The sequence below is a fragment of the Mycteria americana genome, chromosome 1, assembly GCF_035582795.1.
Source record: "Mycteria americana isolate JAX WOST 10 ecotype Jacksonville Zoo and Gardens chromosome 1, USCA_MyAme_1.0, whole genome shotgun sequence".
Taxonomy (NCBI): domain Eukaryota; kingdom Metazoa; phylum Chordata; class Aves; order Ciconiiformes; family Ciconiidae; genus Mycteria; species Mycteria americana.
Window position 1 is genome coordinate 2,228,429 of NC_134365.1, and position 25,350 is coordinate 2,253,778.

General features: G+C 46.4%; 1 protein-coding gene across 1 annotated transcript in view; it reads right to left on the reverse strand.

Moving 5' to 3' along the window:
• The window catches only part of LOC142416285 (uncharacterized), a 149,134-nt gene that overhangs the window by 61,060 nt on the left and 62,724 nt on the right, over positions 1-25,350 (reverse strand). Inside the window, exons 18-40 of the mRNA XM_075515707.1 lie at positions 24,889-25,035; positions 23,813-23,932; positions 20,503-20,649; positions 20,146-20,349; positions 19,668-19,807; positions 18,408-18,531; positions 16,923-17,066; positions 16,420-16,610; positions 15,796-15,927; positions 14,530-14,604; positions 14,157-14,237; positions 14,038-14,064; positions 11,138-11,182; positions 10,306-10,374; positions 10,094-10,189; positions 9,389-9,415; positions 9,163-9,216; positions 7,742-7,813; positions 7,096-7,155; positions 6,863-6,898; positions 3,465-3,500; positions 2,056-2,088; positions 733-804 (exon numbers count right to left, since the gene is read on the reverse strand). Coding sequence (XP_075371822.1) covers positions 733-804; positions 2,056-2,088; positions 3,465-3,500; positions 6,863-6,898; positions 7,096-7,155; positions 7,742-7,813; positions 9,163-9,216; positions 9,389-9,415; positions 10,094-10,189; positions 10,306-10,374; positions 11,138-11,182; positions 14,038-14,064; positions 14,157-14,237; positions 14,530-14,604; positions 15,796-15,927; positions 16,420-16,610; positions 16,923-17,066; positions 18,408-18,531; positions 19,668-19,807; positions 20,146-20,349; positions 20,503-20,649; positions 23,813-23,932; positions 24,889-25,035 — 2,132 coding nt within the window. The remainder of the gene's footprint in view (positions 1-732; positions 805-2,055; positions 2,089-3,464; positions 3,501-6,862; positions 6,899-7,095; positions 7,156-7,741; positions 7,814-9,162; positions 9,217-9,388; positions 9,416-10,093; positions 10,190-10,305; positions 10,375-11,137; positions 11,183-14,037; positions 14,065-14,156; positions 14,238-14,529; positions 14,605-15,795; positions 15,928-16,419; positions 16,611-16,922; positions 17,067-18,407; positions 18,532-19,667; positions 19,808-20,145; positions 20,350-20,502; positions 20,650-23,812; positions 23,933-24,888; positions 25,036-25,350) is intronic.

Genomic DNA, 25,350 nt, shown 5'->3' on the forward strand with positions numbered 1-25,350 from the left:
CTGTGCTGGTACTACCTCCCAGTTTGTCCTTATGGCTGCCACGTGGTCCCTCTCCCATCCTAACAACACTCCTTGTCACCTCTGAGAGATGCTATCGTGGAGAGCCAGCTTTCACTAGAGTCGTTATTTGGGGAACCCAGGATGTGCGTTGGTTTCCCCATCCCAATCTTGCAGATCTTGGCCACAATTCTTCCATTGCAATGCACAAGCTGGGGTGGCACGACCCTGCTCCACTCATTATCTCGCTCTTGGGAACATGTCCTATGCCGTGCTCACTGTTAGCAGCTTCCACCCCACCACCATTTTGCAGCCCCCTCAAGGGTCAGCCTTGCTTCCCATCCTTGCTATAACTGCTGGGAGTTAGTTGCCAATGCTGTGTTTGGTGCTAAGCAAGATGGAGAGGGAGATACAGTCTCTTGCCAGAGCATCTTCCAAGCTCAGGACGTAAAGCTTCACATCTGAAGCTAGCAGGAAAGGACAGCAGATCCTAGGCATTTTCATTAACCATGGGCAGCCGGGTGAGCTGAGCATTAGTAACTCTGTGTCTCTCACTGACTTTCTTTCAAGGAGCTTTTGACTTCTCCATGTGACAAGCCTCCCCTTGGCTTACAGCACATGGGTGCTCCTTGTTAGTACAAGGAATTCCATCTGCCTCAGAGCTTCCTTTGGGGACACAAACAAAATAAACCCTCCTACCCATAAAGGTTGCACCAAGAAAAGCAAGTGCGTTACCTTCTCTCCTTTGTCTCCTTGTATTCCTTTGTCTCCTTGTGGTCCCATGGCCCCTGTTGGTCCAACATCTCCCTGTGAATAAAGACATCCCCAAAACTAATATCATCATGCAGGAAAACAAGCCCTGTTCATGTGGTTCCCTAGAGCTGCATTTTGCACTTTCAATACACTCCGAAAACCACTCCCTTGCCAAACCCACCCATCCATCCATCTCTGGATTTACACTTGAGCTTTCTCTGTGGTACCTGGTCTTCTGCCATACGAACCCCACCACAGTAGTTACACCCTCGCCAGCCATGCAACTTGTACACTGTAAAGCACCATGTGTGCATTTATAGTATAAGCAGGATAAAATTCAGGTCCCAGGTCACTACTTAAATGCAGCCAGCCTAAAAGAAGAGAGACATCTTTACTAACTGATGTTAAGCACTCTGGACAGTAAGACCAATGGAGGGAGTTGGCTCCAACATCCAAGCCCAGTGAAAAGGACAAACCTCATTGTCTCTAAGGGGTGAGGGAGGTATGAAGCACTGTAAGGTATTTTATGAATGCCAGCAGTCAAAAAGCCAAGAGAAGTTACCCCTGCAGTAAATACTCCTTACAAGGATAAGGGAGATCTTTTATTTCTCTGTAGATTGGCAATAAGCTATCGAGAATAAAAAAAATTAAGATATTCCAGACCACGTTCCACCACGAGGCCTCTGCAAGAGTGAACTATATCCACCTTCCTATAAAGCAGATGTACAATATGGACAACATAGTCAGGGAACAGCCCTGTCTCAGAGATCTCCCTGGTTTCAGAAATTCAATTTCCTCCAGTCACAGGGAGGACAAACACTGGGTCAGGGGCCCAGAGAGGTGTCAAAATCTCCATCTCTGGAGATGCTCAGCACACAAGGTCCTGAGCAACCTGACCCAGCTTTGAAGTTGGCTCTGTTTTGAGAAGGAGGTAAGACTAGTGACCTCCAGAAGTCCCTTCCAGCCTCAGCTGTGCTTTGATTTTATGTCAATGCCTCCCTTGGCTGGAAAGTAGCTTCTGTGAGTGGTTGGATCTGTGCTTCCGTGACCTCTAACTTCTAAAACTGGCACACGGAAATCACAAATTTCCCCACGGACTGGGGCTAGAATGAGAATGACAGGCACAAAATGTTAATAAAAGCAAAAGAAATATCAGCAAGGCAAGACTGTTGCTACTTTTCCAACCTCTCCTCTCCAGTCAATCACAAGGAAGATATGGTTCAGATGGTGAAACATGGTCCAGCCCTCTCTTTTTCGGGTGAAGATCTCATCTAAGTTTCAAGCAGTGCTAATTAATGGACTTACCCTGACACCTTTCTTGCCTGGAGGTCCCAAAACCTGAGGATAAAAAGAAATCACAGAAATGGTCTCTTATTTGGGGAAAAAGATCTCCCTTTCAAAGGAGGGTCTTTTCATGTTATTTTTTCCAAAGCAAGAGAATCTCAGCCTTGTTATGGGATAGGAAACCCATCACCTGCACTGGATCATAAAATGCCAGAAAGGGCTACAAGCCAAATCCCAAACCCAGTGAAGCTTGTGAAGGAATCCCACCAACTTCAGTAGGTTTTAGCTCCAGGGATGGGACTGAATGATCACTCACATGCAAGGGGTAACTGGCAGATAGCTGCTCTAGCCTTTGCTAACACACACCAAGGACCAACCTTCAGACAGCCATGAACCTTAATGACTGCACTATGACCCTACAGAGCAGCCCTGAGCTGGGTTTAGGGACTACAGAGCTGTCTTCCTACCTTGCGTCTCCAACACAATTCTGTCAGCATTGCTAGGAAAGAAACCTAAGGTACCCTGCTCATTCAAGCATCCTCCAGGACACATCAGTCTGTCCTGGTGGTGGGTCTCAGTCCTCAATGCAACCTCCAACTGCTCCCACAGCCCTTGCAGCAATGCTGTGGGGCATGCAGAGATGGCCACCACCAAGGTTTCTCCTTAAAGCTGCCCTAGCATTTGGAAGGACATGAAGAGGAGGATGTAGGAGCCCTGTTTCCACATGGGAATGAAGCAAATGAGAACCATCAGCAGCTCCTCTTCAGCAGGGACCAGTACAACCCCACTGTGAATGGGGAGCTTAAGTGGGGGACAGGCCTGGAGCACAGGGCTTCAGTGGTGGGAAGGCTTTATCCTTATGTTTCCTGCACAGCAGCGAAGCTTCTCTGAGGAGTTGGCAACTGTGGTGCAGGGCTGGGAATACAAGAAGTGGAGCAAGGGAGCAGAAGATACAGTTGTCTGGATGGTCAAGGAAAAGGTCCATTAGTTCTTTCTGCAGTTCAGTGGGACGCACGTCTTTTGGTCCTTGGTCTACTGGCAGCACTGGTGGTGATGCTGCATAGCTATAGCAGAAGAAGGGCTGTAATCCACTCATAGTTACCCCCATTGCTGGAGCACCTGGAAATCCTGGGTTCCCCTGCAAAGCAAGAGGGCATAAAATGAACAGTCTGGGGTGATGAAAAATTTATTCTCATTGCTCTTCCCATCCATTCCTTAAATCAGCTCAAAACTCATTTCAGAAGCACAAGAGCAAAACAGAGAGGAGACGCTGAGCTCAAGCGCATCCCTGCTGGCTTCATCTCTGCATAAGCCCCCCCCAAACACACAACTGCGCTTGCAAGAGCTGCACACATAGAACAAGCTGCGGAAAGTCAGGAAACCTTCACCTGAGCTAGTCAAACGTGTTGTTCTCTTACTGTTTGACTTACTTGGTCTCCCTTCTGCCCTGGAGGTCCTGGGAGTCCCTGTAAGACATCAAAAGAGAATTGCCACCTGATTGAAAACAGATTCAGCACTTTTGGTCCCTGCTGTAGTGAGAAGCTCACAGCCAGAGGGAGGAAGCTCTTCAGCCCAGTTTTTCACTAACTATAAGACAGCTCTGTGGGCTCTTGGGTGAGAGATGGAAATCCCCACGCCTATCTCTAGCACACCTGGTTGCCATCTACCAGGAGGCCCGGCGCAGAGCGGCAAGCTCTCATCCCAGGTAAAGCTATCAAAGATGGGCCTTTGCAAGCAAGAAAAGGTACGAAGACAGCCATGAGATGCATGGGAGCTACCAGACCAGGTCAGTGTTTTGCCTCACCCAGTCCCAGCACTCTGCTCAGAGCTAGAAGCTGCAAGTACACATACCCGCTGTGCTTGCGGGCCTTGCTCCTACAAGGTGCACTGGTTCAAGGAAGACTGACAGCTTATTTCCATTTTTCATTACCGTAGCTATTCTTAGGAAAAAAACGCTGTCGTCTCTTTTGATCTTTGAGGTTATAATAAAATGTATGTGCAGAACAAGTGCAGCTGGGGGAGCTGTAAAACCAGCAAACCTGAAATACGGCTCAATAAAAGCAACCTGTGAATACTCAGTATGGACTGGTAAAGAGTATTCAAGGTTTGTTTGTCAGTGTTTGCTAGCTGCAGACTGTCCTGGGGATTTCACATTGGCGCAAGGTCTATCCCATGCACGAGAGCTCCTTCAGCAGCAGTGGGCTCCTGAGCTTTGTGGCTACGTGGTGTGTAGCTATGTGGCCCAGTAACATCTGACCAGACTGGGAGAAGCCTTTGGGGGCGACTTCAAATTCCCTCCCTCTGGATCTTCAACCAGATACCTCAGCTGCTCTGTCCTGAGCCTGAAAACAGAGCCAGCGCTTCTTCCTCTCCTACTCTGTGCTCCAGTGCTGGCCAGTCTCACCTTTTCCCCTTTAACACCACCTTGCCCTTTGTTACCCTGGAAAACAGAAGATGCTTTAGTTAAGACAAAGCTCCGCTGGCAGAGCAGGATGAGCCTGGAAGCTCACACACTGCAGAAGAGCGTGTTCCCTCTACTGGAGATTATGAAAGCAGGGGGAAAGGCAAATAAAAAGATAAAGAAAAAACCCCATTTTTACATATATGCCATATATATAGTATATAGCATATGTTATATATATAGACCATGCATTTATAAATTGTATATTGCATATTACCTGTATAGCATCTATAATATATTAAGATACCTTGTGTAATCAAACATACTACTAGATATACTTTATATATAATACCTAACATCAAATTGCATGCATATTATAATATATAGTTACTATATAGTTATATCATAGTAATCTACTATATAATGTAATACACATATATTACTATTATGTGTATACGGACTACCCTGAGCTTGATCAGACTGTTTCCTCCCAAGGAGCTTGAGAGCTGAAGATGAGACAGTCTCTTGGAAAATTTGAGAGTTTACAGCAGAGATAATGTGCAGGTCTGGGGCTGCGGGGTGCGTCCAGGCTTAGCTCAGAGGCTGAGCATAACCAAGAGGAGCAAGGTGAGATATTGGTCCAGGGCCCAGTTACTGGGGGTTCTACATTTACATGATGTTTTTTTATCTTAATCTTTAAAACCTGATTCTGATTTGATTAATTTAGAGGCACCCCCTTGGCCTAATTGGTTCTTCTTCCCCAGGTGATCCTGGTTCACCCTAAACAAAATGAGCAGCTGTGATTGCCTCCTGCACCTTCTGCTGTCAACTCAGAAAGAGCTCATGAGCAACGTCAACTGTTACCTCGCCAGTGAGCGCTCCGCCAAATCTTGCTCTTTCTCCCCATTGCTTTGCATGGGCAGTCCGTGAAACGCCAAGCCACAGACCCGTGTTTGTGTGGATGAGGAGTGGGTAATTCAAGGAGGTCTTTGCTCTTGCGAAGAGCAAGACATGAGCAGCAAACTGGCCATCAGACCTTGCAAAGACTTTACAGATTTAAGACCCTTTTCTATTTTATGAAATAAAAAAGCACCACTGCAAAGGGAAGCAAACCACTTTGTTTCAGGCTGAATGAAACATTTCCTTGGATATTATTTTCTCCTTCATTTTCCACCTCTCTTGGAAGTATGAAAATAATTTATTTTGGAGTCAACATGGACATCTTTTGAGCTTAACGGACGTGAAATAAATTGGTGACTCAGATCCATTTGGCCATCAGCAGTAACTCAAAGAGTATAGCCTGAGTTACCTGGAGAAGGGGGTGTGCAGAGAGCCATATAACCCACTCCTAAGTGGTTGCTCCTCCAAGAGCCGTAACAACCTGGGACAATGCTGAGTTGCTTTATGTACCACCTAAACACACGCCTGGCACTCCCCATACCAGGAAAAATTCAGGCTTCCTGAGTCTTTCTCTGGTGTCAAACTTCAACACGAGCTCAAGCCAGGTGCTTCAGGAAGAGGCAAACATCCACTCAAACCTGAATTGAGAGGCATTTCTCCTGGCTCAGGAGAAAGTCTCCTTCCTCCTACAGCAATCGTCCCTCTACATGCCAAGATCAGCTGATTCCTCCTGCACCTGCAGCTTTCCAGGTATTTTGTCACATGGGGAAGCCCTGGAGTTGAACTCCCACATCTCCATGAGTAGTGACAGCTGGGAGACAGGCAGCAGTCTGCAAGAAAATCTTCCTGCCTGCCATGAGTCCCTTCCTGACCAGTCCTTGCCATGCATCATCTTCCCTGGGTTCATGGCAGAGTTACCAGATTTGGACTGGAGCTACATTTGTCCAGTCCCTTTCCTCTGGCAGCACCAGGACACCAAAATCTTTCCTCCTCATGACCCCAGGCTCTTAAGCAAGGCGAGAGAATTGGTCATCAAGGTTTCCTTTTCCCCCAGGAGTTGGAAAATGATGGGCACTTCCAGAAGACAACTCAAACTTCAGGATGGGCTGTATCACCTCTCACAGGGCTGGTCTTTCTCCACTGTAAATGTGGAAATGAATCTGGGCCTGGATGGTTCAGAGGAAGGTGTCCAAAATGCAGATGTGAGACAATTTGCTCCTTACATCTTCCTCCCAAAACACATTCAACATGAACTACTACAGTTCTGCAGAGTCTCACTGGCCACAAAAATGCCATTTATTATTTTATTAAAATATCGCATCTCACTACTATTCCAGGTCTCTGCAGCACCCTGCAGCAATGACTTCCACAGGTCAGTGATGGCTGATATGTAAAATTATTCCCTTTCATTGCTTTTGAGTAAGGAGTCAACATTCCCACAGCTGATGATGATGCTTAGAGCTAGATGCTTTCCTTGGCACCCGAGTACCAGGCACAGGGACTCAGGTTCAGCATTTCAGTACCCACCTTTGGTCCTTGTACTCCTGGAGGTCCCATCACCCCCTGAAAAAACAGAAGAAACAGTGAAAGCTCAGACTTTAAAACCCAATGTCTTCCCTTCTCTGACCCTTTCTATTTGTAACCACAGGATGCGTTCTCCAAGGAAAACCTAGAAAAGAGGTATTGGAGGAGACTTTAGAGACACTGAGCCCTTCAAGGGGTCTTTAGCTGCAAATCTCACTGCAAAATTGCCAACCCACCTGCTCTCCTTCTTCTCCCTTTGGGCCAACAGTGCCAGGAATACCAGTTCCTGCCATCCCCTGCAAGGTAAGCACAGCATTGCACTCAAGAAAGCCAATCCCAGAAATTGCAGAGCATGATATGTCCTACCCAGATATCTGCTTCAGAGCTCTGCTCTTAGCCATCCTGCAAAGCAGGAGGGGAAAAATTTGCTCTGTAACCATTCGGCTAAGACATATGTCTAGCCAGCAACCTTCAGGCAAGGTGCAAACAACGACTTGGAGGAGAGAATTAAAAATAGGGCTCTATGGGTGTTTTATGTGACCATTTGAAGCAGGGTGGGGGATTCGGTGAAGCAGCCCCATCCAGGGCTTGGGCTGTGTTTGGGAGAAAACACTGCTCCTGACAGCAGGAACTGTAGAGATCTTCCACAGGGTGGAAACACAAGGACTGTGACAAAAAACAAGGGCTTGGATGGAGATGGAGCATCTATTCTACCATGCACAAAGTCAAACCTGTACAAGCAGGGAGTGGAGGGGAATGGGGGAAAATCCCATCATGCCTCCACTTTATTTGCACTGTCAACCCTGCTATTACTTTGTCTCAGCTATTCTCAGCTCCCCCTTGGGCTGATGGATCCTGCAAGCATCTAATATGAGTAGTGACCTTGTCTCCCCTTGGTCCAGGCAGTCCAGGAACACCGTCTAGCCCTACAGGACCTGGCAAGCCAGGTTTCCCCTGAAAAGGAAGACACATCATCAAATCTTTTTCTTCTAAACTGTTTATTACCAATCATGCTAAAGAAAAGGTTCATTTTTAAGTCTGCAGAAACACAAGCACAGAAATGTATATCCTGATGTGCCCAGTTCCTTTGCAACTGAGGATTTCTAGAGATGTTTATGCATTCCCAAATTTCCTTTTTCCCCACAAATAAGCTATGGATCACTGACTTTACTCACTAAGGGAAAATAAACATGTATTTGCTTGTTACATGGGAAGACAGAGGCTGGGTACCCACATTGATTTGCCTTCTCCAGTGGCTCTTCATGGCTGTGTTGCTGTAAGTGTGACCATAGTAATGCTGCTGGTGTAGAAATGGTGAAGACTGACATATGGAAATGGTTGGCCTATGGAATATAGCTTTGCAGTATGGCAAAGGTAACAAAAAAAGCACCCATATATAATGAGGGACAGTAATAGGCACCTTGGGAAGGATGCAAGAACAGGACATACACGTAGTCCCTGAGTAATCTTTCAGGTTTGAGTCATTTGTAATGCAGGGACTTCCCAAACCAACCATGGTTTCTTTTATTCCTAGTAGTCCTCCATGGACTTTTTTTTCTTTTCTTATCTCCCCTTGAACTCAAACTTCCTACACCCCAAACATCCTTGTGGGACTTCTGTGAAGAACCACCTCCTTTTGTTTGTCTCGAATCTGCTGCCATTTGCTGTCCCACACTTTTGATCCACCTTCTTGCCCTCCTCTGGATCTGCCCCAGTTCTTCTCCATCCTCCTGAGACCAGGGGGTAGGACGTAGGAAGGAGCAGGGTTACACTCAGCTGCTCCATGAGTGGTGGAGACAGTGGGGGCTCAAGGGTGAATCACTGTCCCTTTGGAGTAGCCTTCATCAGGCAACATTTGTTATCATCTACCAACGTGATTGACTTGGTTTATCATCACGGTTTATCATCACAGAGTTTATCATCACGGTGAGCACAGTGATGGATGCACTTCTCACAGCTTTGCTCTGCGCCATGAGGAAAAGCATGTCCTTGCTTTTGGCACAATGAAAGGCTGTTATCTCATGTCTTTACTGGGTTTCTAACATTTCCCTTTTGGCAGCTCCTGAGTGACGGGTCAACAGGATGAAGCTGACAAAGTGAGAAATGCTTAACTGGCCCTGCTTAATCTGCCAGCCCTCATCAGTGGAACGAAGCATCCCGAAGTGGCAACTGATGAGAACTGGCAATAGACACTGTCCCTCTACAACCACCTCAGGTGGCAGAGGGCAACCCAAGGCCAACAGCTCTTTCCCACCGTGGCTGGCAGCTCTTCCTTAGCAACTGGCCATCAGTGGACCACTCACCGGCTCTCCCACACCTCCTCTGTCACCCTTGAGGCCGTTCCTCCCACGAGGGCCCTGCATGAAGCACAGGACAGTCTTACTGTGTGTCCTAGCAGTCCTTTTGGGTCTTGATGGACATCTGGTAAGTATGGAAACCAGAGCCTATTGGGCAGCTTAGAAATAATTTAAAAAAAAAAAAAAGGCTTCTCATCTCATGCAAAAGTGAAAGCCAATCTCGGGTACTTACCCTGATACCTGAATCCCCTGGTTCACCCTGAAACACAAAAGACAAGGAGAATTACCATGGGGTGGTAATTTAGAGAGGGCGTCCTCTCTAAACTTAGTTCCAGCAAAAAGCTCCTGCAGGCTGACAAGCCCAGAGACCAAAACTCCCACCCCTAAGAGAACAGAGAGCTTTAGTAGAGGTGTCTGCTATCTTGCATGCTCCAGACACCTCAACCTGCAAAATCTGATGACCACCCTCCCTTAGGTTAGAGGAGGGGAGTTTAGGTTTCTTGATCTCTGCTGAGACTTTTTGAGCCACCCTCAGTGCAAGGAGACATTTGGTGACAACCATCAGTCCAGTTTTGGCTGTGCACAGCACAAATGATCCTGGGTATTTCACTCCAGCCACCAACCAACCTTCCTAGGGACCTGGAGCTGGAAAAGTCTTGGTGGCCGCTGAATCTGGTCCCACGTCAGACGTGGCTGACCATAACCTTTTCAAGCTCCATCATCGATTCCCACTGTGTTGAACAGCAGGGCCCTGATGATGGAAACATTTTGTAGCGTTCCTCCTTTTATGCCTCAATGGGAGAATCCCATGATGGACAGAAGAAATGTGTGTACCCAGGGCCCCTGAAAGAACAGAGTCTCCAGGGACCCTGAACTATGCTGGGTCTCTTTCTGTGGTACAACATCACAGAACCATGCTTCAAATAACCATGCTCACCTTGATGGAAATCCCTGGTGGCCCCTGTGGCCCTGGTAAACCTGGTAAACCTGGTGGTCCTGCTACCCCAGGAACCCCCGGCTGCCCTTTCTGCCCCTGCAACAACGAAAACCAGGAGAGGGAGGGATGTGGGCTCTCTCCCAACTCCCTTCACTTCTCTGCCAGCCCTTGAGAGGCTGAAGGGTCCACCGCACCTGGGGTATGATACTCACAGGGGGGCCAGGCTGCCCATTTCGGCCAGGAATCACCTCCACTCCTCCCAGGACGTAGCCTGGTTCACCCTGCACACAAGGGGAGGAAGACACGTGCTTAGCTGCATTGGGAGGTCCAGGTGCAATCAGGCAGTTTCATAATTTAGGGGCAATTTCGTGATCAGTGTAAGTGATTTTAAATCAAACAGCCCCTCCCTATGCTGCAAACCCAAACCACCTGCTTGCAGCAACTCTTTTGCAGAGGTACCTGAAACCCCATGGCCATGACATAAGCTCTGCTTACTGGCATGGCAGAAAATTAATCCCAGGAGAAAAAAAGGAGGTTGGCTTTCAGCAGGATCCACTCCCTGATCTGCAGCCATACAGACAGCTCAGGTGGATGCAAGGAAGGAGGAGGAACGTGCATTAAGGGAAGGGGGAAGGACAGGACAACTGCTCCTGGGATCTGCTCACAATTGATCTTGAAACCTTACTTTTTTGTGTCCTAAATGTATGCAAACAGGCTTGTTCATAGTTCATAGCTTGGGCAGAATGACCCAACCAAGCAATACCTCCTTCTGCAAATAACTAACTGAAATGTGCCAAGGGCCTGTGATAAGGACTGAGCACTTTTCTCCATAAAGACTTAGATTCCTCCTAGCAAAGCTGAAGGACAACTCCCCAAGCTGAAGACTAGCAGTGTAGGGCCAGTTACAGATAGCTCTGGTTCATATTCACCAAAGGTCACCAAAGAAGTTCATATTCACCAAAGGTCACTGTACAAATGCTTAGAAATTAGAGATCAGAGCAATACAATAGCTTTTGCCCAATGAAACCCAGGAATGAAACTCACTCTGTCTCCTTTTGGCCCCACTGGTCCGGGATAGCCAGGAGATCCCTGGAATTAAAAATAAATCCTGCAGCATTAAACAGCACAGCACCCGGCGAGACCATCGTTGTGGGATGTTCAACTTGCAGATCTGTCTCTAACAGAATTTCATTTACTTTTAAAGTGGTGTCGTGGTTTAGCCCCAGCCGGCAGCCAAGCACCACGCAGCCGCTCGCTCACTCCCCCCTGGTGGGATGGGGGAGAGAATCGAAAGAGCAAAAGTAAGAAAACTCGTGGGTTGAGATAATAACAGTTTAATAATTGGAACAAAATAATAGTAATAATAATAATGAATTATAATGAGAGGAAAAAAAACAATGAGAGAGAGAGAGGAACAAAACCCAAGGGAGGGGAAAAAAAAAGGAAAATATATATAAAAAAAAAAAATTACAACCACTCACCACCCGCCGACCGACGCCCAGCCAGTCCCCGAGCAATGATTGCTACCTCCCGGCCAACTCCCCCCAGTTTCTATACTGGGCATGACACCATATGGTATGGAATAGCCCTTTGGTCAGTTTGGATCAACTATCCTGGCTGTGCCCCCTCCCAGCTTCTTGGGCACCTGGCAGAGCATGGGGAGCTGAAGGGGGGGAAGAATCCTTGACCAATGTAAACACCGCTTAGCGACAGCCAAAACATCAGCCTGTTATCAATATTATTCTTATACTAAAATCCAAAGCACAGCACTATACCGGCTACTAGAAAGAAAATTAACTCTATCCCAGCCAAAACCAGGACAAGTGGTCATGAAAATAGGCTCCTAGAAGTGGATTTTGGCCCCAACATTGATGAGAAATATGTATGTGTCACCCATGGGTGTGTTATATGTCCCTCTCTAGTGATGGGTGCATGCAGGATGGACACCTGATGCAGTGACAGTGTAGTACATTCAAGCACCATGGGAGGCTGTGAGGAATGAGGGGTTGCTGCTTATTTAATCCACCAGGAGAAGGTAAACGAGTCAGAAGGGGCATTCAGTGGCTGCAGTGGTTTGGGTCAGACCCTTGTGATCCATGCAAACTACGGCTCACAAACGTCACAACCCTTGTTATAGGTGCTACCTCATCACAGACACTGGCAGTTTGATTCAGATGCCCAAACCTGGTGTCCTGGGATAGCTGAGATATCTGCAGGTACCCAAGGCACAGCGCTGGCAGACATGAGGCAGGATTTATGGGAGACCTGTGCCCTTCTGGAGCATCAGCTGGAGGATGGGTGGGATAACAGGGCATCTCAAATGACATGAGAGGACTCTTTAAGCAACTGAATTGAGCCCAAAAGATGGAGTTAAGTTCAAGATGGTGCCACTGAAATGTTGTTTCTGCACAAGAGCTGGCTGTTTACACCCCATTGCAACCAACGGAGGTCAGGGGCTCGGTTGCATTACACATGCGCTGGTGTCTTGTGCCATTCGGGATGCTCTCTGATGCCTGCCTGGCCTCCAGCTCTCACTTCAGAAATGTCCATCAAGTCCCATATGTTATCAGCCCTACATGGTTGCCTTGGAAATCCTAGGGCATCTCAAATGACCTGGGCAACCTGGTACCAGCCCCTTGTCAATATAGCCCTCGGAGCCAAGGGTTATTTAGCTGCTCAAACACAGTTGTCTACTAATAGAGCCCTGGTAAAAGCAGGGGAGGGACATTTGTGACTGCTGATCTAGTGTGCAAAGCTGTGCCATCACCAATTACATCAACAGCATGGAGCAATTTGTACAGCAAAACAAGGGCACATGAGGTTTGGCTGGTCTAGCTAGACGCATGTTTTCCAAGCAATGCCATGAACTGTTGCGTGAACAATTTGTGTATGGGAAGTCTGTGAGCAAATGATGCTGCTGGTGATTATGCAGTAGGACTGATATATCATAAAATAGAATCACAGAATTGTTTAGGTTGGAAAAGACCTTTAAGATCATCAAGTCCAACTGTTAACTTAGCACTGCCAAGTCCACCACTACACCATGCCCCTAAGCACCACATCTACATGGCTTTTAAATACCTCCAGGGATGGGGACTCAACCACTTCCCTGGGCAGCCTGTTCCAATGCTGGACAACCCTTTTGGTGAAGAAATTTTTCCTAATATCCAATCTAACCCCCCCAGCACAACTTGAGGCCATTTCCTCTCGTCCTATCACTTGTTACCTGGGAGAAGAGACCGACCCCACCTCTCTACACCCTCCTTTCAGGTAGTTGTAGAGAGCGATGAGGTCTCCCCTCAGCCTCCTTTTCTCCAGGCTGAACAACCCCAGCTCCCTCAGCTGCTCCCCATCAGCCTTGTGCTCCAGACCCTTCCCCAGCTTCGTTGCCCTTCTCTGGACACGCTCCAGCACCTCAATGTCTTTCTTGGAGTGAGGGGCCCAAAACTGAACACAGGATTCGAGGTGCGGCCTCACCAGTGCCGAGTACAGGGGCACGATCACTTCCCTAGTCCTGCTGGCCATGCTATTTCTGATACAAGCCAGGATGCCATTGGCCTTCTTGGCCACCTGGGCACACTGCTGGCTCATACTCAGCTGGCTGTCGACCAATAACCCCAGGTCCTTTTCTGAATATATATATTTATATATATAACTGAAGGCAGAGTTCATAGTCCTTGGCCTTTTTCTGGACAGCTCTGGTTCATTGAGGGCTACTTGGCTAGAAACGTGCCCATGTTGTGTTGCAACATTATTTGCCATATCTCTGAACAGAAGGAAACCTATTCGGAGCTATTCGGTGGCAGCAATAGCCCCTCATATGGGCAAAATGGGTCACTTGGTTCTCCTGTCCTGCTCAGCGCAAGTGGCCTTTGAAAGGCTTGAAAAACAAAGCTTTAGGGTCCCACTGTATTGATGATCTTTGCTGCATTCAAAATACTTACAATATCACCTTGGATGCCAGGGGGACCCTGCAAAACAGGGGAGAGAGAGAGATTTGAGAGCCATGCTCACTTTTCCCTTAAATGGCACTTTGACAAGGTTTTTTAAAACAAATACTTACCATGAGTCCAGGGGGACCAGGAGGACCTGTCCGCCCTGGCCTGCCTGGCAGCCCAGGAATGCCGTCCTTCCCGGGCAGACCCTAAACATATGGAAAGTAACAGCATGCAGGTCATGGCCCCAGACCTGCAAACCCAAACAGCTTCATGCAGCACTACCCTTCTCTACCACTTGAGGGAATCCCCAGTTGCCAGCACACACACACATGCGTCAGTTCCTTTTTGCCTGATTTTCAAAGGCAGCGTGGAGCAGGGTATATCAAAACACCAACATAAAAGATCTGAAGACGATTCTTTGCTAGATCTCTTCCTTGGTTCTAATGATTTAGTTGCATATTAATTAACTGAGTGGATGGTTCTTGCTGGTGGACTCACCCTCTCTCCTTTCTCTCCCTTTGTAGTAAAGCTGTATGGGTCATAGCCTCCATGAGCTGGTGGACCCCTGAAGCTCTTGAAAGGAAAAGGAAAACAGAACAAATGATAATGAAATTATTATCTGCCAAAGGATGGCAAATAAACCCAAACCAGAGTGACCAAGAAACGCAGCCTAGCACACCTCTTGGCTTACACAAAAGAAGAAAGAAGCAATGCTGACCATCCAGGAGACCTGTTCATATCCTCAGACTATTTAAAGCCCCTTGGAGGTCATGCATTATTTATCGTGTCTCCGGCTTGTGTCTTGAAACTGGGAGAACACGATGGAGAACACAGAACTGAGCGAGGACAAAATGCAGTCAGGAAGTGTATCGATGCCTCCTAAGTGTTGGCCCATGTTACACCTACAGCTGAGGATCTTCTTTTTGGCTCCGAGAGACTCTAAATATTCTTGGTTACATATCTGCAAGACTTCAGGGTAGTGTCAATGCAATTCTTCTCCCCCATGGGAGAAACTGTGGAAAGGAGTTTGGCAGAGATGAAATAAAGACCCTGATTCAATCATCCATGGACAATATTCATCTCACCTAATTTTAGACTGCCATAAACATCACCATCTGAGATATTCTGCCAGTGTGGACACCTACCTGTGAACTGAAGCATGACCAGACTTTGCTGACCACACTGACTAGCTGTCCACCAGCTACTATGGAGGCTCTTATTTTCTCCAGTGAAGCTAACATAGACTGTTCAGACTTGCTGGCTACAGCCATATCAGTAAACTCACTAGACCAGCACATGGGCTCTGGGGCTGTCCTACTGTTCTTCATGTCCTCTGGCTTTCTGCTTGGTAGAAGGAGTGGGTAGATTTGCCTCCCGACATTTTTATTTCTGAAGTAAGGAGCAGTGGCAGCTTGGTGGTCTGTTCAGTGGCTCACATGGAGTCTAGAGCTATCTGAGATGCCACAGAACATCTGGGACATCTGCATGGGGTTGGCAGATATGAAGCAGGATCTATGGAAGACCTGCACTTCATTGGTTTGCTAGGAAGGAGCACAGGAGGCTGCTGCATTTCCCATGCTGAAATGGCAGCTTCTAGGATGACCTCCCCAAACATGGACACGGTTTCCAAAGTTAAAGGTCTTGACACTGATATAACTCCACTGCACACCACACAGGTATGAGAAGTGACCTGACTGGAGCAGTGATCAATGTGTTTCTTTGAAATATAATCCCCTGAACAGACACCAGTGAACTAATTCTCACCTTTAAACACCAGGGACCACAAGCTTCCTCTTCTTTTTGGATATGTGGTTCAGCTGATGATGGATCAGGGACATGTGGCTTGCTCTCTGTGTCACCAAATGGCAATTGCTTGTCAGCTTCATGTCTGGCAACCTACAGCATGGAGTTTGGCTTAGATTAGTGATCCTCCAGGTTTTGGAACCAGACATCAAACACCAACCTTCAACAGGTCTCAAGAGGTCACTGCACTTCTATATCACCAACCTTTTCATTGAAACAGCCATAAAATATCATTATTGGAGATACTCTGCAGATGAGCTCACATCTGTACCAATGACCCATCGACCAGAGTTAGAAAAGGGCAATGAATTTATAATACATCCAAGTGCTCTGCCCCTGCAGTGGCCTTATGCAACAAAACTTTCCAAGCTGTATTCTGGCTTCCCCAATTCTACTCCCTTGATTTCAAAGATTTTGTTCCTTATCTCTAGGGCTAGACAGTAAGTGAGGTCAGGATTGGACCCAGTGCCCTCAATCTGTTCTGACTTCGCTTTGAAACTTTGCTCAGGGAAGAAGATTGTCCTTGTGCATGACCTGTGCGCCAAGCAAGCTGGCTTATATTCAAAGGGCTGTGAAGCAGCTCACCTCCCCAGATGGTAGCTGGGTCCCTGAAGGCTGAGGGTCAGAACAAATGACTTCTATCAGCTCTCGGAGGATCTGGGGAAAGTCGTCGAATGTGCTGACGTAGAAAACGTTCTGGAGGTTCTGCTGCAGCAAGATGCTGTTGAGCTCAATGGGGTCAGCTCCTGAGACACCCACAGCAATGATGCGGATCCCTGAAACACATCGCTCACTCAATGGAAGCAAAAATGTTTGAGATCAGAGTTTCCAAACCCCTCATCACAATCTTCCTGTTAATAACCTCTGCTGGGATTAGGTACTCCAATAGCCACACGAGAACTCACTTGGAGCAGTGTGCGTGAGTTATAGCAAACCAAGACACTCAAGCTAGGAACAGAAAGAAGAAAGGATGAAGGAGTGAAGAAAGCCAACTCAAAGTGCACACATCACATAACATACTACCCTCAACCCCATGGAAATTCATGGAGAACCAGGGCCTCAGGGAAATGCAACAGGGCAACTCTTACCCAAAGCATGGGCTACTCTGGCTGGTGGCAACACATCATCCTGGGATCGCCCATCAGTCAGCAGGACCAGGACATGAGGGAAATCTGGTCTCATTCCTCTGGAGGACTGAAATATCTCCTTTAGCATGTAGGCTAAACCACGACCTGGGCAAACATGGAGAGGGATGGTGTAAATCTGCCTGTTAGGTCTGCGGGTGGGGAGTGTGGGTGTCCTTCCACAGATAGAGAAAAAAGGCCACTCAGCATGGCCCCATAACTGGATAGTATCCCCTAGCATGGGGCAACATCTTTTGAGGGAAGACAGCAGTAAATCAGATTGGCTGAAATGGTTCAGGCTGAATTGAGCAGATAGTTTTGGAAAGGAAAAAAAAAATACTTCCAGGAGATTTGAAGCATTTTCCTTGCATTTTAGGAAAAAAACCCACAGAATTCTCATGTCCAAATTTCTTTAGAAAGACCAGGAAAGTTTCACAAAGAACTCTCCTCCAAACGGAAATGGTTAAGAAGCCCCAAAACAGTATGGAAAGACTCCTATGAGGGGTAAAATACCTCTATTAACACAACCTCCATAAAAAGAAAGATTAGAGGCAAGGTTACCTAGAAATTTGCAGTCTGACCAGTTTCATACCTGCTTTCCCTAACCAGCCCCATCAAGATTCTTGTATTTTGATCAGCCCCATTTTTCTGTGTTCCTGACCAATACCACTGAGCCAGGACGAGGCATATAAGCCTTCAATTAACATACATGCATGCCTCAAGGCTTCCCTTTATGTTGGCTGACGGGAATACATTTAGGTGGGCCATTTAAACAGGGCAAAGTTAAAACTAACTACCTTCAATTTAATATTACTGCTCATGTACCTTCAGGGAACCAGGTACATGTCCTGCTGGGAGTGAGTAGGTGGAAAGTGCTGTCTGTCTCTGAGCTTTTTAACTACATAAGAAAAGTGTCTGAATTTCCAAGATGCTGAGCTAATGAAGAGCTGTGTTATTTGTACAACAGAGGTGAACAAAGGACATTTACATGATGACACAGCATAAAAATAGGACAGGGCACATTGTTTTGTTGTTAGGGTAACAAGGCAATAACTGCTGTAGAATTGTTGGAATTTGCTGATTAAAATGTGCATACAGTGGGCAATAAGGATGCTTCGGCATCAGCTATCCTTACCTAATGTTTATGGGCTTTGTCTCCAAGCCAGGTATAAAAACCTCCCTCGAGTGCAGGCAAGGTTATAAAATAATGAAGAGAAACCCAGTAGTAAAACTCGGACATGGATAAAGGACACCAGACTAGTTGGAAAGGCCAACCCTGGAAATAAAACTAAATTCAATCCTCCGTTCTCCAATTTTTAAGAACTTTGGGCCATAACTTTCTAACCAGGTAAATAGGTTCAAAACACTCAGACAAATGCTGTCCATCATCTCCAGCCTCTGTCTTGGTCCAGAAGGTCTACCCCATGTGTGCAGCTCACCCATACACACCTGTTTTTGTGTTGCCTCCAGCATAGCCCAGTCCCTTGACGGCTTTCAGGGCACCGTTGCGGTCCCGATGCTGGTTGAAGTGGAAGGCTGCCCTGGGCTCCTCGCTGTATTGAGCAACAGCAACCTGCCAAAGAAAAGGGGGTTAAAAAACGTGGAGGGCTCAGGCACACAGCAAACGTGCCATTCAATAAACTGCCTTGAGTTGGATAATACAACTAGTTGTGGTGCAACACAAGTGGAAAGAGGTTGTGTTTCTTGCAGAATGAAAAAAGGCACAAAAATGGCTGTCAGGTTGGCCGGCAGATAGGGCGCAATCCATATGCTTAAGCAGGGGCAAGGTACTATTTCAGAATTTCTAGGGCATCAGAGATTTCTGCACAGGCTGGTGGATACAGCACAGGACTGATGGGAGACCTGCGCACTTCAGGCAGCTCATGGTTGGGTGCACCCATCCCTCCTGAATTAAACCCTTGATCTCCATTGAGTGCAAAATGAGGCCAGCTACTCAGCTCATACTATAGCCATCTAAATCAAAATGTCTTTGTTTCCCCGGAATTATTTGTTACCCCAGGGTAACTTCATAATGTGCCTACACCTTCAAGACTACTTGTAAGCAAAGAGTGTAAGAAGCTTCCCATTTCTTGATCAACTGAAAGTAAGCTATGCAGGTCTCCCTTTCAAAGGGCTAGTTCACGTATTACATCAATTAAACACAAATGACCCAAAATAAATTATGTGTTGAGTCTTTCAATTGGCTTTGCTGAGTTGTTGCTTAATGCTGTAGGCTTCATTTTTCCTTTGAGGTGTTTCACTGCATGGCCTGGGGATTTGGTCCTCTGCTTGTCTGGAGGATGCAGCTGCTGGAATGTGCTGCATCTCCCATCTGGGCCCTCACCTGGATCTCCACCCATTAGCAGTCTGCATGTGGGCAGAAATGGGGTCCTAGACGGGGACCCCGCACCTGACACATCCTGGGGTTCCATAACCTAGACAGCATTTCAGTAGGTGTGGGATGTGCTTTATTCCTGATGACTTGCTCTTGGAAAAATAACCAAAAAATGGAAATATATCCAAATGAGTAGGCTGAGATTTAGGGGACTTCTGTTCATGTCTTTGTTGGACACACATGTCTTCAGGCAAAGCACTTAGCCTTTCTGAGCCACAACATGTGAACGAGCAGACTGCTGTCATCACAGGGGGGAGCAAAAGGTGAACACTTGGAAGGAAAACATCTTTAGGAAATAGAAAACATAATCTTGCCTGTGTCCCTTCAGGTCCAATCTTAGGGAAATAGGAAATGATCCGGAAGAGGAAATCCTTCACTTTATTGAAATTGCTTTGGCCAATACTTGAGGACTCATCCACCAGGAACCCGATGTCTGCTTTGAACTTGCCACAGACTGCAGAGGGAAGAGAGGATCTCTGTAAGCTGGGGGATCCTAAAGCAGAAGCACGTTTCTTTGTGTTCAGAGCAACAAAACAAACCCAAGCACAAATACCTCTTGCGATGCCAAGTGTCGGTGAGTGAGCTGGCAGCACCTTCACCCCACAGGGTAGTGCTGAGAGCTTCACTGCATTTTACAGGTTTGCGTCTTCCCTTTCCCTGACATTGTCCACTCTCACTACTCAATGAATAAAGACTAGTTTTGGCTCCTCAGATCAGAGAAGACCATGGTCCCTGGTGGTTTTGACCTACTAGCAGTCATCATCATCAAATCACACATGAATACATACTCACTTGGCCCAGGGAGAGTTGTCAGCAGTGCAGACACTACAGTAGTCAATAGTGGGGTCTCTGAGGTTGGTGGTAGCTCTGTGGTGGTGGCCAGTGGAAGAGGAGTGGTCCCCACATTGCTAGGAGATACGGATGGGGATCTCATCGTATCCAATTTTGCAGAAGTCACCGAAGAGATTGGCGCAGGTGAATCTCTGTGAGGTCCCACTGTAACAGGCAAACAAAAAAGGTGTTTATTAAACCTCATTTAGCTATGATGCCTCTACCTAGCAAAGCATCAGAAGGGTAGAGAAGCCAAGAAATTAGCCCCAGTAGCAGTTACCTAGGTAAAACTGCAACATAAGACTCCAGCCTTCATACCTGTTTGCCCAAGGAGTGTCGTCTCTGGTCCCTCCGTATCTCCAAAGACTGGTCTTATAGAAAACAAATAAATTTCTTTGGCACTTAGTCCTGTCACTCGATATGATCTAGAAGCTGCTGATAACAGTTCCTGGGAAAGATCAGAAGCTGTGAAAAAGAAAGAAACATGCATTGACTGGGAGCCAGAGAAACTCAAAATAACTCGTTGTCTGAAGCATCCCATCTTCTGATGACACCACCTTTGGCAAACAGGAGCTTGGGTTGAGACGAGTCCTGGGCTTCGGAGCGGAGGCTCTTGGTAAGACGTGTTTGCAAACTGCAATGGTCAGGTCCTAAACCAGATGAAATAAGGTTGTTTGCATCTGACAAGGGAGTTCTTGAGTACATGAACAGGAAAAGAAAATGGGAATTTGTACAAGTGTTTAGAGAGGGCATTTGGTCCAGGTGGTGTCCAAGGCTGAGCTCTGTGATAGCCAGTGGTTTGCAGTGGTTAGCATGTATAGAAACAGGACTATTTTTTGTTAATGAATGGAAAGTTTGCTGAAAAGTAGAATCAAATTTACTTGAGAAATTTGGTTGCATACGATAGATAGTTTTGATCTAAAATAACGATAAGAAAAACCTGTGAAAACGTCAAAATAATGTTTTGACATTTTATAAGTGTCTTATTTTGGAAATACTGAATGATGAGTTTTGACACTGTTCAAAATGAAACTCGCACCTTTTCATTCTGAAATAGCATTTTCCCTTTAATAAAAACAAAAAAGCTTAGTTTCTATGGAAAGAAATTAAATTGGTGTACATAATCTGTTTCATTTTCATTAGATGTTCTCAATTACCCGCAAAAAATTTTGGAAGGGAGGTTTTGCTCCTTAAAAAAAAAAAAAAAATCCCTCTTGCAGTTTGACTCAAACTCTTCTACTCCCCTCCCTTTAGGTAGGCAAGTCAAAATAATAATAATTGGTTTAGATGCCATGCTACCTTCTCTGAAGAGATCTGCTGTAGGAAACACAAGCTGACAGCTCTGCTGAAACACAGATCTATGGCAGCCCACCACCCACCCTGCCTGCCTAGACCCCCAAATGGGCAAGTTTAGCTACTTTTCCTTTTGCGGCTATGCCATTGTGTGGCACTAAATCCCTTTGTTTCACATAATGGGTCTTTCACATGATGAGAAATAGTGTATGGTTACCTCACTCCTATTCCGGGACAGAAAGAAGACTTTGATGGTGGACTGAGGTAGGAGGCACCTGGATCATACCCAGGGAGGGATGCCCAGCACAAGACCGGCAAGCATATGCAGGAAGAAATCTGCAGCCTTTGGAGAAGGAAGATGGTCTTTGCTGGGGACAATTTTCTACGAAGAATGAAGCTGATGTTTTGCAAGGGACAAGAGACTGTGAGGCTCAAAGTGCAAATGCAAGATTAAATGAGCTTCTATTGATTAGGTGGATAAGAAAACCATGACTTTGGTGCTCCAAGAACAGTAAAGAGAAACCAGAAAGAAGAGAAAGGTGGGCAACATCCAGCTGAACTTCTCCAAGGTCCTTCCTGTCGCATGGGGGAGGAAGGCTGGCTCTGGATGGAGACCCATTGACATACATGGGTTTCATTTTGTGTAACCAACTGGACAGAGGAGGTCTACAGGTGGGATGACCTCAAGCTGCGTAGAAGGGGACCCAATATTTTATAGGGCAGGCTGGCTAGAGTCAGCAGGCAGGGAGGAGGGCATCAAATAAGCTTAAGAGGGGGGCAAGGCAAATGGGTAATGAATGAGTACTCATCTAGAAAAAAATCAGGTTGTGGAGAAGAAAATTAATCAAGGCACAAGAGACAAAAAAAAGGACAAAATTCTTAATTGCCTTTATAAACTAATGCTGGCAGCCTGGATAATTAAACAAGAGAAATTGGAATTACTCACTTATGAGCATAAATTGGATCTTGTTGGTACTATTGAAATGTGGTGGCAAGATTCATCTGATTGGAATGTTAAATCAATAGTTATAAACCTATTTCAGAAGGATCGATCGAGTGAGGGCACAGGGGGACTGTCAGACATGGTATTATCCATTCCTGAGCCCCTGACAACTCTGAAACCAATGATTTTTGAATACTTACGGATCGATATTTTAACAGCATGGCACGGGAGGGGAACAGTTGCATTAGATCACTTAAATCACCCTAGAGAACCAAATGTTCTGTTCCCTGATCACTTATCCATAATATGTAGAGCAAAAAAATGATGCTACCACAGGAGACTTCATCCTGAGTGACATATGCTGCAAGTCTTAAGCTGCCAATACCAAAATGTCCTTGGAATTAAAAAAAAATAAAGCTGACGACCTGGTAACTCAAAAAGCACTGCCGGGAGCACAGGGGAATTGTACCAGATTCGCCTTCTTTATTGACTTGTGAAGATGAACTGATCCCTAGCAAAAAGTTAGTGGTTGAAGCACCAATGACAGGAAACTTGCTATATTCAAAGAGGTTTAAGCCCACTCCAGGAAAAAATAACATAGCTGGTGCTTTAAAAGGGCAAACCCCATAAGGCCAAATCAATTGGAAAAAGAAATACACACTAGAAATTGTGAGCAATTGTTAAGAAAGTTTTAAAAGCTATTTACTATATAGCAAAGCTTTTAAACAGGTAAGAATTAAGGTTGCATGGATGACAAAAACCAACCTTTTTCTGGTTCACTGCAACTATCCCTGATGGACAGATGGTGACTCTAGAGGAAGAGACATTGACAATGCCAACCAGGAGGCTTTTTTCCTAAGCAATTTTTACATCTCCTTTTTCTTCCCCTAAGGATTTTGCAGTGGCCAAATGGGTCATCTTGTGAGCTTCCTCAGTGGGCCATCTTCCATTTTTTTCCCTTTTTTTCACCCAAATGAAGGAGCTGAGATGAAGGGACATGATGTATAGAAGCCCCCAGGGTCAACCCTCTGTTCTCCTGCTAAACAGGGTCCAGATGGGTTCAAAAGAAGGAATAGCGTTGGTGCCACCAGTGACGGCATCATTTATCCCAGGTCAAACTGGGCAGCATTTGGAGACACAAGTCATGACACTGGAAGGAAACAGCAGCCACTTAAGGCTGGTGGTGGAAAGAAGTTTCCCCTTTAATACCTGCCACTTGCACCTTCTGCAGCACCAGCTGGCTCTAAGACCAGGTACTGAATCAAAGAGACCACAGGGCAAGCCAGACATGTCCATGCTCCATCCTCAAATCCTCTTGGGTGACAGGGCAGCTCACACAGGAGGAGACCAAATTACAAACCATCCTTCCTTCCCCCACCAAAAAAACATTACCTGAGGACAAGCGCCATGTTAATAGGTACGTGGATGCCCCAGAAACAGCCGTCCAAGTCAGCAAAATGCTGGTCTCCGCAGCCTCCTGCACTGTGAACTCAGTCACTTTGGGTAAATCCACTAGAGAAGAAAGAAACAAAGCTTAGGGTGAGTAGAAGCTACCACTGAGAGCCTGCCCAAGCTGAAAGGAAGCTGACACATCCTTTGGGAGGCTCAGATCCTGGCCCCACTGAAATCAAAGGCAAAAAGTCCAGATAGAAATGATGAGCATGAAGCACATCTCTGCTACACTTGTCCACAGCTCCAGCTGCTGGTGAATCTCTCAGTTGATATCTACCCCAGGGTGCAAAGGTGTGTGTGCGCCAGAAAACACACTTTAGCCTGCAAACAGCTTTGGAGACCTTCTGCCTCCTTAAATATCATGTTTCTGGTGAGAGGAAGGAGTCCCTGCAGCACTTTAGGGGTTTTTCAGAAAGCTGAATCAGGTCAGATCCTCAGCTGGTGGGAATTGGTGGAGTAAATAACTGTTGGCAGATCTTCAGCCTGGACTGCCGGGTGTTTCTCTAAACTAATCGTGAAATTTGAGCTGTTGAGATGGGCAATAAAAGTCTTGCCTGCTCACTTGTGCCAGATGGTAGTGCTCCCTGAAACCACAGCGCTGGCTCCACACTCCCGATCTTCTCCACCACTTGATCTCCAAATCTGCCTATTCTGCAGCATCAATCAAAGTTGCTTGATGCAACAGCGTCATGAGTGATGTTTGCCTTTATCTACTGGAAATGGTCACGATATTGTAACTAAAGAGGTAATTCCAAGATAACGTGCCACAAAAATAGCATCTCACGGTGATTATTGGCAGGGGAAGACAAAGTCCCAACGTTTCTCAGTAATAAGAAGAAAGGACCAATGTATGTTTGCTGGCATGCTGGCTGGTGGGACCTGAGAAGTAGTAAGGTGTCTAACAGCCAATATTGCTCTTTTTCCATCCTCACCTCCCATCAGAGCCCTTAGGAAGAGACAGCCCCCAGCACTAATGTGGAGACGCTCTTGCCCTAACCCAGTGGTTCCGTACTCACAAGTTTTGGCCGTGAGGAGTGTGGGGCTTCCCTCCCGTCCCCTGATCATTGCAGACATGCAGATAGTGTAGGTGGTGCTCTCCTTCAGTTTGGGGATTGTGAAGGAGACTGTCTCTGCTGCAACCACCTGGGAGGTTTCCAAGCCACCTAAGAGGAGCCATTCAAAAAAACCCACTGTTACATAGAAAGGACAGGGTAATTGCTATTAACAATTATTGTTACAGCAGTTTCTGACACATATCTTATGGGATCTCGCCAGGGAGGAGTGTTATGTGCTCATTTTGGATATGGGGAAACTGAGGCATAGGCAGGTGAGAGATCTGGTCACAAAGGCATCACATACACTGCTGGAAGGGAATGACTTCTCTGACTTCCCAAATCCCAACTATGCCTATATCTAATGGATATCTTTGTTAGTGACTAAAACCTGGCTCAGTTACACGGCTTCAACCTGCTCCCGTA